The sequence below is a fragment of the Oncorhynchus keta genome, chromosome 33, assembly GCF_023373465.1.
Source record: "Oncorhynchus keta strain PuntledgeMale-10-30-2019 chromosome 33, Oket_V2, whole genome shotgun sequence".
Classification (NCBI taxonomy): domain Eukaryota; kingdom Metazoa; phylum Chordata; class Actinopteri; order Salmoniformes; family Salmonidae; genus Oncorhynchus; species Oncorhynchus keta.
In genome coordinates, this window is record NC_068453.1 from 11,969,272 (window position 1) to 11,985,063 (window position 15,792).

The window sequence follows — 15,792 nt, forward strand, 5'->3', positions numbered from 1 at the left end:
TGGTCCTTTGGTGGTGGGTGATTCTGTAGCGGTTTTCGTCTTCCTCCTCTGACGACGAGGAGGAGTAGTAGGAAGGATCGGAGGACCAATGCGCAGTGTGGTAAGTGTTCATTATATGTATTTATAACTTAGAACATTAAATAATAAAACAACAAAGGCAACGGAATGAAACTGAAACAGTCCTGTACGGTGCATACATAAAACACAGAACAGAAAATAATCACCCACGAAACACAATCGAAAACAGGCTACCTAATAATGGTTCTCAATTAGGGACAACGATTGACAGCTGCCTCTGATTGAGAACCATAACAGGCCAAAGCCAGAAATAGCAAATCATAGAGAAACTAACATAGACAACCCACCCAACTGACGCCCTGACCATACTAAAACAAAGACATAATAAAATAAATAAGGTCAGAACATGACATATTGCCTGTTGATAAATTGATTTATGGTTTACTGAGTTAAAGCTTTGTGCTTGACAGTTATGTTGAAATTAGTATCTGTTTCAGTGAATTACAATGTATACTGTTGTGACTTGAATAAGCCTTGTACCCTAAAAACTATCTATTTCCTGTAGATCTGTTGTTCTGTAAAATGTGTTACTTTTGTAAAATGATTGCACTAAAAGTTCTCATTGAGGAAACAATACCGTATCACTCTCGTGATTATTTCTCCCCTTTTTCAGGGGCGTAACCCATACAGACATTTCCCAGCCAGGTAGATGAGTCACCAAAGTCAGAAATAGCAATAAAATTAATCTCTTACTTTTGATGGTCTTGTGGTGGATGACTCAGAATTAGTTGGGTAACATAGATAATTAAGATGTTTTGTCTGCATAATATGCTTATGTGATATACTTGTTATTTAGAATGTATCCCTTTGGACTCTAGTGTTGGTAGTTGCACTTTTCCCTCAGCTAGGGCTCAGTCACTTGGGGCCCAGAAAGGGGAGAGGTCAGGCTGGAACATTGTTTTCTTATGTGAATGTGTCTTTACCTATTCTTAAACCATGTGAATGGATGGCGTGATTAATGGGGAACCAAATACTTGTCTGCACAATGTCTGTGCACAAGTCACTCCCTCCTTTTCCATTTGGGGGGAGGTGTATGGCAGTGTCTGGAACTATTGTATGTCCTCTCTGATGTTGCTCTTATCCTGGGATAGTATATGACCTAGAGGCTCACTCTCCGCAGTGTGCTTGTCCAGGAGTGCGGTTGAAAGGGGGTTTACTTGAGATGGGAGTATCTAGAGTTGACAATTGATACATTGATAAGTCCCTAGTGGGCTAAACCAGTATGACGGCTTGGTAGTCAATGGAAAGGGGTGTGGACAGGAAAAGAGCGAGAAACACAAATGGATTCACTACACACAGTTGATAATTATATTAATTGAAGTGCTAATCCTTTGCACATGAACGGTTGTCTCTCTGTTGGAATCACCGGTCCGTCTGCTGGAGAGTCAGTTCACCAGAGAGCCTTTAACCTATCCTGGGATAGTGTATGACCTAGAGGCTCACTCCCCTCAGTGAACTTGTCCAGGAGTGGGGTTGAGAGGGGGATTACTTGAGATGGGAGTATCTAGAGTTGACAATTGAGATATGCCATTGGATGAGTTGGTGTTTTTGTACTATGAAGTACCAGGAATGAGATTAGAACCTCGTCTTAGGGACCAAACTGAATAATAATTTATAGTGAATGCTATCTGGCTATGGAATACTCCTCTCTCAAGTAAAGTCTTTCTTTGTGAACAGTTCCTAAATATCTGTGGTTTGTCATGTCAAAGGGGGGTGGATCTTTGCTATAAAAGATCTCAGTAGCCATTGTGTTGGGACTCTCAACGGTTCATTAGAAATAGCGAATCGTTTGAAAGTCAAATTGCTATTGCAAAGCTCTTATTATTAAAAATGTAGTTTAAGTTTAACTCTGACTGCTGTGTGAAGTTTGTTTCTCCTCATTTGGTAATGCAGAAAAAACCACCACAATCTTTATATGGTTACACAATAAATGTATGTTTTGTTCAATAAAGTGCCTCTTTATGTCCAAAAAGTTCAGTTTTGTTGGCGTGTTTTGTTCAGTAATCCATTGGCTCAAAATGCTTTCACAACAGGCAGACGAAACATCCAAATAGTTCCAGTAAAGTTTGTAGAACCATGTCAAACGATGTTTATAATAAATCCTCAGGTTGTATTTACTCTAAATAATCAATATTACGGACAATACCTTTTTCATTAGAAAAGAAAAAGAACGAACGGCGCGCTCTCTAGGTCGCACGCATCAAACTGCTCTGGGACTTTCCACTCTCCAATCACACAAAGTGGTCAATCTCCCACATTTTTCAGAATAAAGGCCTGAAACAATGTCTAAAGACTGTTGACATCTAGTGGAAGCCATAGGGAATGTAATCTGGGTCATATGCCTTTATATGGTGGATAGGCTTTCAATGGAAAAACACTCATTTCAAAATAACGGCAGTTCCTGTCATATCAGTTCTGTTATAGTCACAGACATTATTTTAACAGTTTTGGAAACTTTAGAGTGTTTTCTATCCAAATCTACCAATTATATGCATAAGTAACATGCAGTTTACTTTGGGCACGCTTTTCATCCGGATGTCAAAATACTGCCCCCTACCCTAGAGAGGTTTTAAACTAATCATAAACTTTAATTAACCAGGAAGGCGGGGCACCATGGGAAAATGTTTATAGTGTCTATTTCCCGAATCGGCTCCTCAGGTATTTTCACATTATCGATTAGTCTTCTATTAATGTATCATTATTACCTCATCAGTCTCATATCTGAATGCCACACACCCTTGGATATCTGCACGAACCCTAGTTTCCATAATGAATGAACGATATACAAATTGGCTTAATTATTTATTTACTAACTAACTAAACAAATCACAGAATTACATAAACGAACAATATAGTTATTGGTTACTAACACAATGCACTGATAAGTCCCTAGTGGGCTAACCCGGTATGACGGCTTGGTAGTCAATGGAAAGGGGTGGGGACAGGAAAAGAGTGAGAAAGACAAATGGATTCACTACACACAGTTGATAATTATATTAAATGCTAATCCTTTGCACATGAACGGTCGCTCATTCGAAAACAATTGCAATGTATATATTTACGCCCTTATGTCGTTGTTGTTTTCTCTGTTGGAATCACCGGTCTGTCTGCTGGAGAGTCAGTTCATCAGAGAGCCTTTAACATGCCTAGAAGTCACAACGTTTCGTAGTTGTCGCTTTCTCAGCGGCTCTGGAAAGTGTCTGTTGTAATGTGTACGTCAGGCATACGGATGGTCGTTGCATAGAATAGATGCTTCTGCGGTTGTCACTATTCTCGTACTAGACTTACGTAATTTCCAGCTGCAGACAAGTTATTCGACGTCTAGTCTCAGAGTTGAACCAGTCGTGTAGGCAGCGCTACATGGTCTCTGTGGTTGTTAATCATTTCATACATAGCGTCAGCAGCGCTACATGGTCTCTGTGGTTGTTAATCATTTCACACATAGCGTCAGCTGCATGTTTTCTAGTCTTCTTACCCATTTGAGTTATCCGTCTTACCATGGGTCTCTGGCATGAAATGTACATTTCGTCGCGGGTGATTTTATACTCTGGAGTAGAAAAGGAAGGTTTCATGATGCCTGATGTACTGTCTGGCTCACGGGGGTGTGGCTGCTGACTAGATAATCTTTATATGAAAATCCATACTCTCATTTTCATCTTTTCACAAATACTTTCATATTTACTCATTCATTTAATACAACATCTAGATGTAAATCTGATCATTGAAAAGTGTACACAAACAGAGATACAGTAATATGCGTTTCCTGTCTTTCATGAGGTCACCAAATGAAACAACTTCATCACGACTGTCCCTCTTGGATTTAGGGGTCGCTATTTTAATTTTTGGATGAAAAACGTTCCCGTTTTAAACAAGATATTTTATCACGAAAAGATACTCGGCTATGCATATAATTGACAGCTTTGGAAAGAAGACACACTGACGTTTCCAAAACTGCAAAGATATTGTCCTGGGGTGCCACAGAACTGATGTTACAGGCGAAACCCAGATAAAAATCCAACCAGGAAGTGCCGCATTTTTTGAAACCGCCTCATGCCAATGACTCTTTATATTGCTGTGAATGAGCTACGAATGAGCTTATGTTTTTCACGTATTCCCCAAGGTGTCTACAGCTTTGTGACGTCTTTGTAGGCATTTCCATTGAAGAATGGCTGTAAGGCACCATATATAGCATGTGGTCACATAGTGTCTCCGGCAGAAAACCTTGAGGTAGCAATTTTTCAATCGCTTCTTATGAGAAACCAATTGCCTCGACCGATATATTATCGAATATATATGTTAAAAACACCTTGAGGATGGATCCTAAACAACGTTTGCCGTGTTTCTGGCGATATTATGGAGCAAATTTTGAAAAAAGTTTGGCATTTTCCGGTCGATTTCTCAGCCATGCATGATGAAGAAACGGGAGCTATTTCGGATACAAAAATAATATTTTTGGAAAAAAATAACATTTGCTATCTAACTGGGAGTCTCCTGGGTGAAAGCATCTGAAGTTCTTCAAAGGTAAATTATTTAATTTGGTTGCTTTTCTTATTTTTGTGAAAATGTTGCCTGCTGCCAGCAGAGCCTAGCATAGCATTATGCCATGATAAACTTACACAAATGCTTGTCTAGCGTTGGCTGTAACGCATATTTTGAAAATCTGAGATGACAGTGTTGTTAACAAAAGGCTAACCTTGAGTTTGAATATATTTATTTTATTTCATTTGCGATTTTCATGAATAGGAAAAATTGCATTATGCTAATGCGTTTGAGGCTATGATTACATCAAAAGAGAGCACCTGGGGAATAGGAGTGGAGCTAGGCACTGCAGGGCCTGGATTTACCTCTACATTGCCAGAGGAACAGAGGAGGAGTAGGATAAGGGTACGGTTAAAAGCAATAAGAATTGGTCGTCTAAAACGTCTGGAACAGAGTAAAAGGAGGTTTCTGGGGGCGAAAAATAGCTTCAAGGTATAATGTACAGACAAAGGTATGGTAGGATGTGAATACAGTGGAGGTAAACTTAGGTATTGAGTGATGATGAGAGAGATATTGTCTCTAGAAACATAATTGAAACCAGGAGATCATCGCATGTGTGGGTGGTGGAACTAATAGGTTGGATAAGGTATAGTGAGCAGGACTAGAGGCTCTACAGTGAAATAAGCCAATAAACACTAACCAGTACAGCAATGGACAAGGCATATTGACATTAAGGAGAGGCATGCTTAGTCGAGTGATCAAAAGGGTCCAGTGAGTAGTGAGGTTGGTTGGGGTCACGGCGATTTGGACAGCTAGCCGGGCCATCAGTAGCAAGCTAGTATAGGATGGAGGTCTGTTATTAGCCACCTCGTGCGTTTCAGTCGGTAGGATTAGTGGGGTTCCGTGTGGTAGAGGGGATGAATCCAATTCACACAAAAAAAACAAAAAAAACAATAGATATAGTTATAGAGGCCCAAGAAAAAAGAAAAATAAAAAAATGTCCGATAGGTCTACTCAAATAGCAGCCGATAAGACAGCTAACGGTTAGCGGACCTCAGATGGGCGTTCAGGTAACGTCTCGACGGAGGAGCCAGCCGGATAACTCCCTCGGGTAGATAACGTCGGTAGTCCAGATGTGAAGGCCTGGTGGGGCTCCGCGTTGGCAGTAAAACGGGTCCGGATAGGTGATTGTAGCCCAGGAGTGATTGATGGAACTCTTCAGCTGGCTAGCTCCGGGATAATTGATGTTTGCTCCGGAATCGATGAAAGCCGATAGTCACACGGATAGCAGCTAGCTAGAGAAAAATAGGTCCGGTATGTTCCGGTCCGAACCACGCCGTACAAAACTGGCGATGACCACGAACCGTGGTTAGCTGAATACTAACGATTAGCCAGTAAAGAAGCTAACTAGCTCTGATTAGCTTCTGATTAGCTTCAGGCTAGCTTCTGGCTAGCTTCTGGTTTAGCTTCTGGATTAGCTTCTGGCTAGCTTCTGGTTAGCTTCTATGGAGGATTACAGATTTGAGGTAAATAATACTTTCTTTTTAAAAATAAATATAAATTGGCGAGGCGGGTTGCAGGAGACTGTTTTGAAGATGAGTTTATGGAAAATAAAAAAATATATATAAAAAGGTATGTGAAAAAAGTTGTAAATATATATATATACGGGATATGCGGCTTCTTCACGTAAGGGATCGTCTTAGGGTGGGTACTGAGAAGTACTTATTTCAGTAACTAAGCACTTTTGAGGGGAATAACTCATTCTGATTGGCTGGGTCTGGCTCATTAGTGGATTGGCCTGGCTGCCAAGTGTAGGGCCTATGTCCTCCAAGGCCCACCTATGGCTGCACCCCTACCCAGTCATGTGAAATCCATAGATTAGGGCCAAATTTATTTGTTTCAATTGACTGATTTCCTTATATGAATTGTAACTCAGTAAAATCTTTGAAATTGTTCCATATTCGTTATTCAGTATAAATGCCCTTTCCTACTAAGGGCCTGTTGATCCCTGTTTGGAAGGTTATTTGATACAGCAGTCTCATGAAATGTCTGCGTCCACTTGTAGGGAGTCCACTTGAATTTAGAAAAAGCTCCATTATTAAAATAAATATCTATTTTTTGCTCCATGAAGTAATCCAACAATGTGTACGCTGCCATCTGTGTCTACTGTATTTCAAGTCTTCTCTCATTGATCGAGGCAGGTGTCTGTCATCCTGACATGGGACACTTGGGGATGGACACCCACCTGTCTTAATCAATGAGAGAAATGTTGAACTAGACAAGATTGCAACATACACACTTCTCTGTAATGTCCTGGAGTTACTCAAACGGACATCTTGTTTCAACATCTACTGTGTTTATGTATGTTTAAAAGAAGACTAAAAAATATTTTATGTTTTGTTTATTTTTGTCAAGTTGGGAACAGAAATTGGGAGAAGAGATACAATAGAAAAACAAACTCAGTATTTCCATTATTCCTACAATATCCATAATATACAATATATTACTTTACTATCATTTTATTTCCTTAGTCATCGTTAACATGCATGATACTATTAACTAAATATAATTGTATTTAGGCTATCTAGAGTATTAATTCCAGTAACCCATAGTTACAATAGGGATGACTATGGGTAAACCTAGGATAAACGAGTTTGCTTAATGGCAAACATGTTAAGACGAGAGAATATAATATTTTAATCACATGACAAAATTATCTACATTTTATTGTGTACATTTTTAAAATATCTGAAATATCACACAATTTTACTCAAAGATTTTTGATAAGTTAAACCAATGACAAGGTGTATTGTACATTGCATTGCATGCTGAAAGGTTAAAACATAAAAACAGATTTGCAAATGTGATTTCAATCAGCAATTACCTAAAAAAAACACATATCAATCAAAATGTGAGGAATGGTAAAGACAGTTAATTAAATGGGAAAATGTATGTAAATTATCCTTCACAAATAAAGTAGAGTTTGGACAGACAATCCTGATCACTCCACTTGTATCCCTCCTCCATTGTCATGGCACCACAATGGTTGGACAGAGGCTGTTCAGGCTGTCTGTCTCCCTCCCAGTTACTCCACCCCACTGGCAGCCCATTGGACCAGACCCAGAACCCAAAGAGACGGCTCTGTCTCAGACCCACCCACACAGGACCAGTAAAATCAGTCCCATTAAACTTCTGCTTGATCACCTCCAGGTCTTCTTCTGTCTCAATACGCAGCAGTCCATGGTAGTTCTTCTTGCAGTAGTCCAGAGCCTGTTCCCAAGACTTGCTTTCACTGATATTGTGGATGCGAACTGATCCTGAAAGACATAAATGTGGTATTCAAGATATTTAACTTTTTCATATTAGCTTGTTTTGGCACCCATTTTAACTCTCCGATTTTAGGGGAAAGATAAGCAGGCACATAATAATTTCAGTAATAGTTATATATCATTATAGCCTGGTGGAACCAGCATGATAGCATGATAGCCCTGCATTGTGTTTGACTTGACAAGTGAAGGGAATAGAAAGGGAGTGCAGCGTTCAGTCCCCTTGACCAGGCTACTATCAATATAGAGTAACAACCTTTCATACAAATTATAAGCAGTTTGACTATGTTTCTCTTTGACAACGTACCTTCAGAGCAGAGTGTACATCCTTCATAACCTCCATTTCCCACTGTGAGTATACCTTTTGGAGTCTGGTAAAGAACAGTGTGATTCTGTTCTGCTATAGGATAGTATACATGTGGAACATACACTGTGGACCAGTCTCTGTAGGCAGATCTCCCTCCATCAGACCACTCCCAGTCATCATACAGGAGGCCGATCCAGTAAGAAGAGGTGCTGTTCATCCCTTTGTTCTTCACTTCCTCCTTCTGTCCCTCGTTCCTGATGCTGACCAGGTCAGTGTAGTTCTCCCTGCAGTAACTCTGAGCCTCATACCAGGTCATGTTCTGTTCAATCAGGAAGGAATCACCAGACCCTGCGCACACAGAATGGACTAACATTTTACTCTGCTCAACTTAGTTTGATATAAAATAATTATATCTCGATATTGTTGAAGAATTATAATAATTTGAATTGGATGTTGTTGAGGTACAAGGAAACACGAAATCTGATGTGTTTTGTAATATGGAATGTTTTACCTTCTCTGTAACACATTAAGTATTTCTGCTCTTTACAATTCTCCCATGTTGTATTATCTTTGAGTATGGCTGCACACGTTGGCTCTGTGCACGGGCTTGGAAGTGGTGACCATGCAGTGTCATTAACAGTGTCTCCATTGGACCATTTCAGACTGTGCTCTGTGCGATGGAGACCTATCCAGGCTTTATAGCTGCATTGAGATGCCATTAACTGTATCAGCTGCTCAGATTCCTCCCGATTGTACAAAGTGACAAGATCAGTGTAGTTCTCCCGGCAGATGTCCTGTGCTTCTGTCCAGTTTAAACTCCTTTCAATGAGATGAACCTGTTTGAGGCGGCTGAGTGCGGCTGTGCAGCATACACCTGAGAATAAAAACAATTTGATTGAGTTCAACGTTAGCATGCACATGATAACAAAATGAGGTTTTCGTAACACTTAATTAAGGGGTCCTTATTGTGGTGTAATTACACTCACAATTATTGTAGTTAACTGTATTAACTTATAGTTACAGTGTAATAACATGTAACTTGTAGTAATTGTGATATGTATTTACAAAGGTGTAACAATGAATGAATCATACTTAAAGTGTAATAACAACATGTAACTGGTAGTAATTGCAGTACGTAATTTCAGAGGTGTAACAATGAATGCTTGTTACCATGCTTGTTACAAATGGGCAGGTTTTCACTAAATGAACCTACTTAGTGTTTCATTTCTTCTCATATGCATACAGTAAGAACTGACACAAAGGTTTTGATCCCTCGTGGATGTGCTGGGTGTCTGAGAGATTATATCCTATGCTCAAGCTATATCTCCACTCCATGTTGTTGCTAGCACTTGCCCCCAAAATAAAGTGTACCATCTGGGTAATTTCACAATAAGGTACAGAAATCAGTGAAACTTCTAGAAACTTTAAAACGAGGGTCAAGTTGTCGGGATGGGTAATGTATTATATATGTACACACAGATTACAATTACCCCTCAAAATACACTTCATTTGAACTAGCTAAATCCTGTGTAACACCTCGTAATTTCATTGTGCTTAAGCAAACATTACATGTACTATGGTTTAAAAGATGATAGAAAACACTACCATTGTGAATTTAGTGGAAACCTGCCCATTTGTAACAAGCATGAAAACAAGCATTCATTGTTATACCTTTGTAATTATATATCACAACACTTACTACCATTTACATGTTGTTATTACAGTGTAACTATCACTTGTTACAGTTAACTGCAATACTTGTTAGAGTATAATTACACATGTAATTACACTGTATTAAGGACTGCTTAAAATGAAGTGTTGCCGAGGTTGGTTTCATGGTTTGTGATGTCATACATGTAGCTATAGAGTATGTTGTTGTTGATGGGGTTAACTAGATTTGTTCTTTCTGTCAAATCGTTATCTGGTTTATATCTCAAAAAGCAGGTATGTTCACTGTGAACAATCAGGGTTACAACAATGTACCAGCCAAAAAAGAAGACCTGCAGACAATCAGGCACAAGAGGAATTGCTCATTCCTGTGTTAGATACACTGTAAAGTGGTTAACGTGAATTTAGAGGCAGCCCGGTGGCAAGTAAAATTCTGTATTTACAAAAGTGTAAATGCAACGCAATGTAAAGTGTTGGTCCCATGTTTCATGAGCTGAAATAAAAAAATACCAGAAATGTTCCATGCGCAAAAAATGTTCCATAACACAATACATGTGCATAACAATATCGAGGCTATATACAGGGGGTACCGGTACCGAGTCAATGTGTGGGGGTACAGATTAATTTGTAAAGTGACTATGCATAGATATAAACAGAGAGTAGCAGCAGTGTAAAAACAAAGGGGTGGTGGGGGTTCAATGTAAACAATCCAAGTGGCCATTTGATTAACTGTTCAGCGGTCGTATAGCTTGGGGTTAGAAGGTGTTAAGGAGCCTTTTGGACCTAGACTTGGTACTCCGTCACCGCTTGCTGTGCGGTAGCAGAAAGAACAGTCTAGAAATTGGGTGACTGGAGTCTTTGAAAAAATGTTGGGCTTTCCTCTGACACTGCTTAGTATATAGGGGCGGCAGGGTAGCCTAGTGGTTAGAGTTGGACTAGTAACCGGGAAGTTGCAAGTTCAAACCCCCGAGCTGACAAGCTTACAGTGTAAGCACTGTAATCTGTCGTTCTGCCCCTGAACAGGCAGTTAAACCCACTGTTCCTAGGCCGTCATTTAAAATAAGACTGTGTTCTTAACTGACTTGCCAAGTTAAATAAAGGTAAAATAAAAAAATAGGTCCTGGATGTCAGGAAGCTTGGCCCTAGTGATGTACTGGGCCGTAATCACAACCGTCTGAGATATATACAGCCTGTATTATACTGTAAAAATGTAAATGCTACTTTAGTGGAAAAATGAGAGAACGTGACACTCGCAAAAGGCAATTTGCTGGCTCCTTAGGCCCATCTTGAGGATTCATGACATTGTTTGCATGGATGGCCATACTGTATATTTTTCACAGGAGAGAGTCACATCTTTGTCGTGGCCATCTTTAGGAAGAGACGTTCCCACAGATGTCCTGGGGTCACTGACAGAAGGAGAGGTACGGTCAGTTCAAATAGGGAGCAAATACGAAGTGCACTCCTATCATGTAAATTGTGTTGATTAGATTAGAATCTGGGTGTGTTGTTCCTGTATATTGTTTTTCCTAACAAAGTGCAAAGACACTGTAATTTAGGTTGGGGGTGAGTTGCTGCTTGAATTTGGAAAAAGAGCAATGAGTTTGCTCATATTTTGAGAACATTGTTAGCAAGCTCCAGTGTGTATCAGGCATATACAGTTTCAGTTTTTCTCTTAGAGATTATTCTGAACTGAAGACACGTGTAAGCCCTGTAATGGAATTGTAATGTTTGTGCTTTTATTATAACTCATTTCTGTGTTCAATATGTGTGCTGTTCTTTAAACTGATTTCTGTGTTCATGCAAGTGACTGACTGAACAAATCCTCACTATCAATCACGACAATTTGGCAGTACGCCCAGACCTTGTTTTGAGAACGAACTAAAGAAATCTCAGTTTCAAGGTCTCAGCTTAGAGAGAAGAAGCCTCAAGAGGTATTGGTCTGCCACATGTTAAGAACCAGTATTGATCAGTCACGTGAATGAAACAAAATGGTAATGATGAATTAATTATGCTAAATCATACTAAATCATACTGTTGTATGTTGTAACTTATAACTTGTCTGTGAATAGCTGTATATAAGACAACTGCTTGGACTGCTCAGGCAGAGCTCCTGATTGACATGTGTACTATGGTGCATAGAGTTGGTTGGGACCTCTCCAGCGCGCAGACAAGTAAACAATGTCTAATTTAAGATTGACTTTGACTGTCCCTGTGTAAGAATTTCCACAACACCATGTTAAGTATAATTTAGTAGATAGACAATAACTCTGTGTCTTCTGTAATTTATCATGTATTTCATGTACACTGTAATTGTTTGAGTGTCAATTCTGTTGTGACTAATACATTGGACTAGTTGAATGGAGTAAATGCATTTCACATTTTACAGAGGAATTATTTGATTTATATCATTTATTCGGTCTATTGGTAGTTGTTATTTACACTATACACACTTTACACTATACACATAGCATAAGCTTGGGTTCCTTCTTGACATCCCTGATCTACATGCCACAATAAATTAATCCTAGAGCATTGGTCGCCAAGATGATCTATCTGTATATACTGGAGTCTTATATAGTTATAGTCAAACTGAGTGGTGATGCAAGGCTCGCTACCTTGACTAGATCCTGAAGAGGGCCTGTTGCTTTTATTCACGTAATAATAAAGTCAGATTAATCATTTCTAAATAATGGTAGATTCACAGTATTTGACTGCTATTAAAAGGGATTGGTGCAAGCAGGTTGGCTGCACTTTACAGTAAACTTTACAGTAATGTACTGTTTAAACAAAGTTTCTTTGGAATTTACAGAAACATACTGTACTTTTTTTTACAGTAATTTACAGTTAATAGGCTGCCTGTCAGTTACAGAGAAAACAGTGTACCACTCAAAATACAGGAATTTCACATAATGCACCATCATTTACAGTATGCTGCAGAAAAGCATTTCATCGTTTTTTTTACTTTCTTGTAAAGCCTAAAATTACCATGAATTTGACTTTTCGGTAACAGTGTAAAGTAGGTTGACTGAATACTTACCGGCTGAGAGTAGGAGCAGGAGAAGTGTCATGTCTATGGTGGCAGCAGGGTCAGGAGAGACAGGGGAGAAGTGTCATGTTTATGGTGGCAGCAGGGTCAGGAGCGACAGTGGAGAAGTGTCATGTCTATGGTGGCAGCAGGGTCAGGAGAGACAGGGGAGAAGTGTCATGTCTATGGTGGCGGCAGGGTCAGGAGAGACAGGGGAGAAGTGTCATGTCTATGGTGGCGGCAGGGTCAGGAGAGACAGGGGAGAAGTGTCATGTCTATGGTGGCAGCAGGGTCAGGAGAGACAGGGGAGAAGTGTCATGTCTATGGTGGCAGCAGGGTCAGGAGAGACAGGGGAGAAGTGTCATGTCTATGGTGGCGGCAGGGTCAGGAGAGACAGGGGAGAAGTGTCATGTCTATGGTGGCAGCAGGGTCAGGAGAGACAGGGGAGAAGTGTCATGTCTATGGTGGCAGCAGGGTCAGGAGAGACAGGGGAGAAGTGTCATGTCTATGGTGGCGGCAGGGTCAGGAGAGACAGGGGAGAAGTGTCATGTCTATGGTGGCAGCAGGGTCAGGAGCGACAGTGGAGAAGTGTCATGTCTATGGTGGCAGCAGGGTCAGGAGAGACAGGGGAGAAGTGTCATGTCTATGGTGACAGCAGGGTCAGGAGAGACAGGGGAGAAGTGTCATGTCTATGGTGGCAGCAGGGTCAGGAGAGACAGGGAGAAGTGTCATGTCTATGGTGGCAGCAGGGTCAGGAGAGACAGGGGAGAAGTGTCATGTCTATGGTGGCAGCAGGGTCAGGATAGACAGGGGAGAAGTGTCATGTCTATGGTAGCAGCAGGGTCAGGAGAGACAGGGAGAAGTGTCATGTCTATGGTGGCGGCAGGGTCAGGAGAGACAGGGGAGAAGTGTCATGTCTATGGTGGCGGCAGGGTCAGGAGAGACAGAGGAGAAGTGTCATGTCTATGGTGGCAGCAGGGTCAGGAGAGACAGGGGAGAAGTGTCATGTCTATGGTGACAGCAGGGTCAGGAGAGACAGGGGAGAAGTGTCATGTCTATGGTGGCAGCAGGGTCAGGAGAGACAGTGGAGAAGTGTCATGTCTATGGTGGCAGCAGGGTCAGGAGCGACAGTGGAGAAGTGTCATGTCTATGGTGGCAGCAGGGTCAGGAGAGACAGGGGAGAAGTGTCATGTCTATGGTGGCGGCAGGGTCAGGAGCGACAGTGGAGAAGTGTCATGTCTATGGTGGCAGCAGGGTCAGGAGAGACAGGGGAGAAGTGTCATGTCTATGGTGACAGCAGGGTCAGGAGAGACAGGGGAGAAGTGTCATGTCTATGGTGGCAGCAGGGTCAGGAGAGACAGGGGAGAAGTGTCATGTCTATGGTGGCAGCAGGGTCAGGAGAGACAGGGGAGAAGTGTCATGTCTATGGTGGCAGCAGGGTCAGGATAGACAGGGGAGAAGTGTCATGTCTATGGTAGCAGCAGGGTCAGGAGAGACAGGGGAGAAGTGTCATGTCTATGGTGGCAGCAGGGTCAGGAGAGACAGGGGAGAAGTGTCATGTCTATGGTGGCGGCAGGGTCAGGAGAGACAGGGGAGAAGTGTCATGTCTATGGTGGCAGCAGGGTCAGGAGAGACAGGGGAGAAGTGTCATGTCTATGGTGGCAGCAGGGTCAGGAGAGACAGGGGAGAAGTGTTATGTCTATGGTGGCGGCAGGGTCAGGAGAGACAGGGGAGAAGTGTCATGTCTATGGTGGCAGCAGGGTCAGGAGAGACAGGGGAGAAGTGTCATGTCTATGGTGGCAGCAGGGTCAAGAGAGACAGGGGAGAAGTGTCATGTCTATGGTGGCAGCAGGGTCAGGAGAGACAGGGGAGAAGTGATAGGATGCTGTCATGTATGAGGATATGTGTAACATGTACGAGTTTATGAGTTTGAACACATTGACCATTAGTATTTTTAATCAATAAATCAAGATCAGAACACTGTACATTGACAATTCCAAATTCCAATTCCCCAAATATTCCTTCTCCACTTTATCAACATAACAATTATATTATAGCAATACTACAATGGGTCAAACAAATTCCAAATCTAGCTGTATCTTGAAAACTGACCATAGTGTTGTCCTTTTGAGTTACATGCATTTAGTAACCTCACAAACTGTTACAGTGTTATCATTATCTCAGATAAATTGTTATGTCTCACCTGCTGTGGGCTGTGTAGAGAATGATACGGTCTTGGCAGTGTAAAGTATGATGGTCTCTGACCTGTGTAGAATGAAGGAGTCTAGTGGGAACTCAGGTATTTATACAGTTGAAATAGTATTCTTGTTTTGCCTACCTATAAACATATTAAAAATACAAATCCTGGAGATAATGATGACATGCTTTACATGGGCAAAACATTAGGACCATGGAAGGCAAAACAGTTGGTAACCACAGATGGCACACAGCCTATTTCCTTAATTTCTCACCCCCCTCACCTCTCAATGAGACAGAAGGTCAGTAGTGTATCTACAGATGTAGGATTTTAATTTGAGTCAGTTTAAAATAATCCTGCTGCAACAGGAAATGTGAATTATTACGTTAATGAATGGACATTTTTGTAGGGGTTGATATATTTTTTGTAATGGAAAATTAAATTTGAAATTTTAAAGTGGATATTACAAACCTCAGAAGCCTTTTTAAACCTCAAATACACATCAAGTTGAACCTTTCCTGCATTGAAGGGAAGTTATCCTACAACAGGTTGGGTCAAATTAAGACCCTATATCTGTAATATAGAAAATTAGTTTGGCCTCATATACACTCAGGTCATACAACGGATGTACAACACATTTTACAAAATGGTGTTGATACAAGGGATATGGTTGCGATACAACAGAGTTTGTCTGCACAAATTTTTTTACACA

General features: G+C 41.0%; 1 protein-coding gene across 1 annotated transcript; it reads right to left on the reverse strand.

Moving 5' to 3' along the window:
* Positions 1–6,943: 6,943 nt before the first annotated feature.
* LOC118366228 (secretory phospholipase A2 receptor-like) lies at positions 6,944–15,178 on the reverse strand. Its single transcript, XM_035748738.1, has 5 exons — positions 15,087–15,178; positions 12,896–12,928; positions 8,702–9,064; positions 8,191–8,538; positions 6,944–7,874 (listed from the first exon to the last, which is right to left on the reverse strand). The coding sequence occupies exons 2-5, from the start codon at positions 12,924–12,926 to the stop codon at positions 7,516–7,518; spliced, it is 1,101 nt and encodes a 366-aa protein (XP_035604631.1). The 5' UTR covers positions 12,927–12,928; positions 15,087–15,178; the 3' UTR covers positions 6,944–7,515.
* Positions 15,179–15,792: the final 614 nt, after the last annotated feature.

Coding starts and splice junctions, on each gene's coding strand:
- LOC118366228 (XM_035748738.1), bottom strand. CDS start 12,926: ATGACACTTCTCCTGCTCCTACTCTCAGCCG. Junction 9,065..12,895: donor CCTGCTCCTACTCTCAGCCG/GTAAGTATTCAG, acceptor TTTTATTCTCAG/GTGTATGCTGCACAGCCGCA. Junction 7,875..8,190: donor ATGTACACTCTGCTCTGAAG/GTACGTTGTCAA, acceptor TATGTCTTTCAG/GATCAGTTCGCATCCACAAT.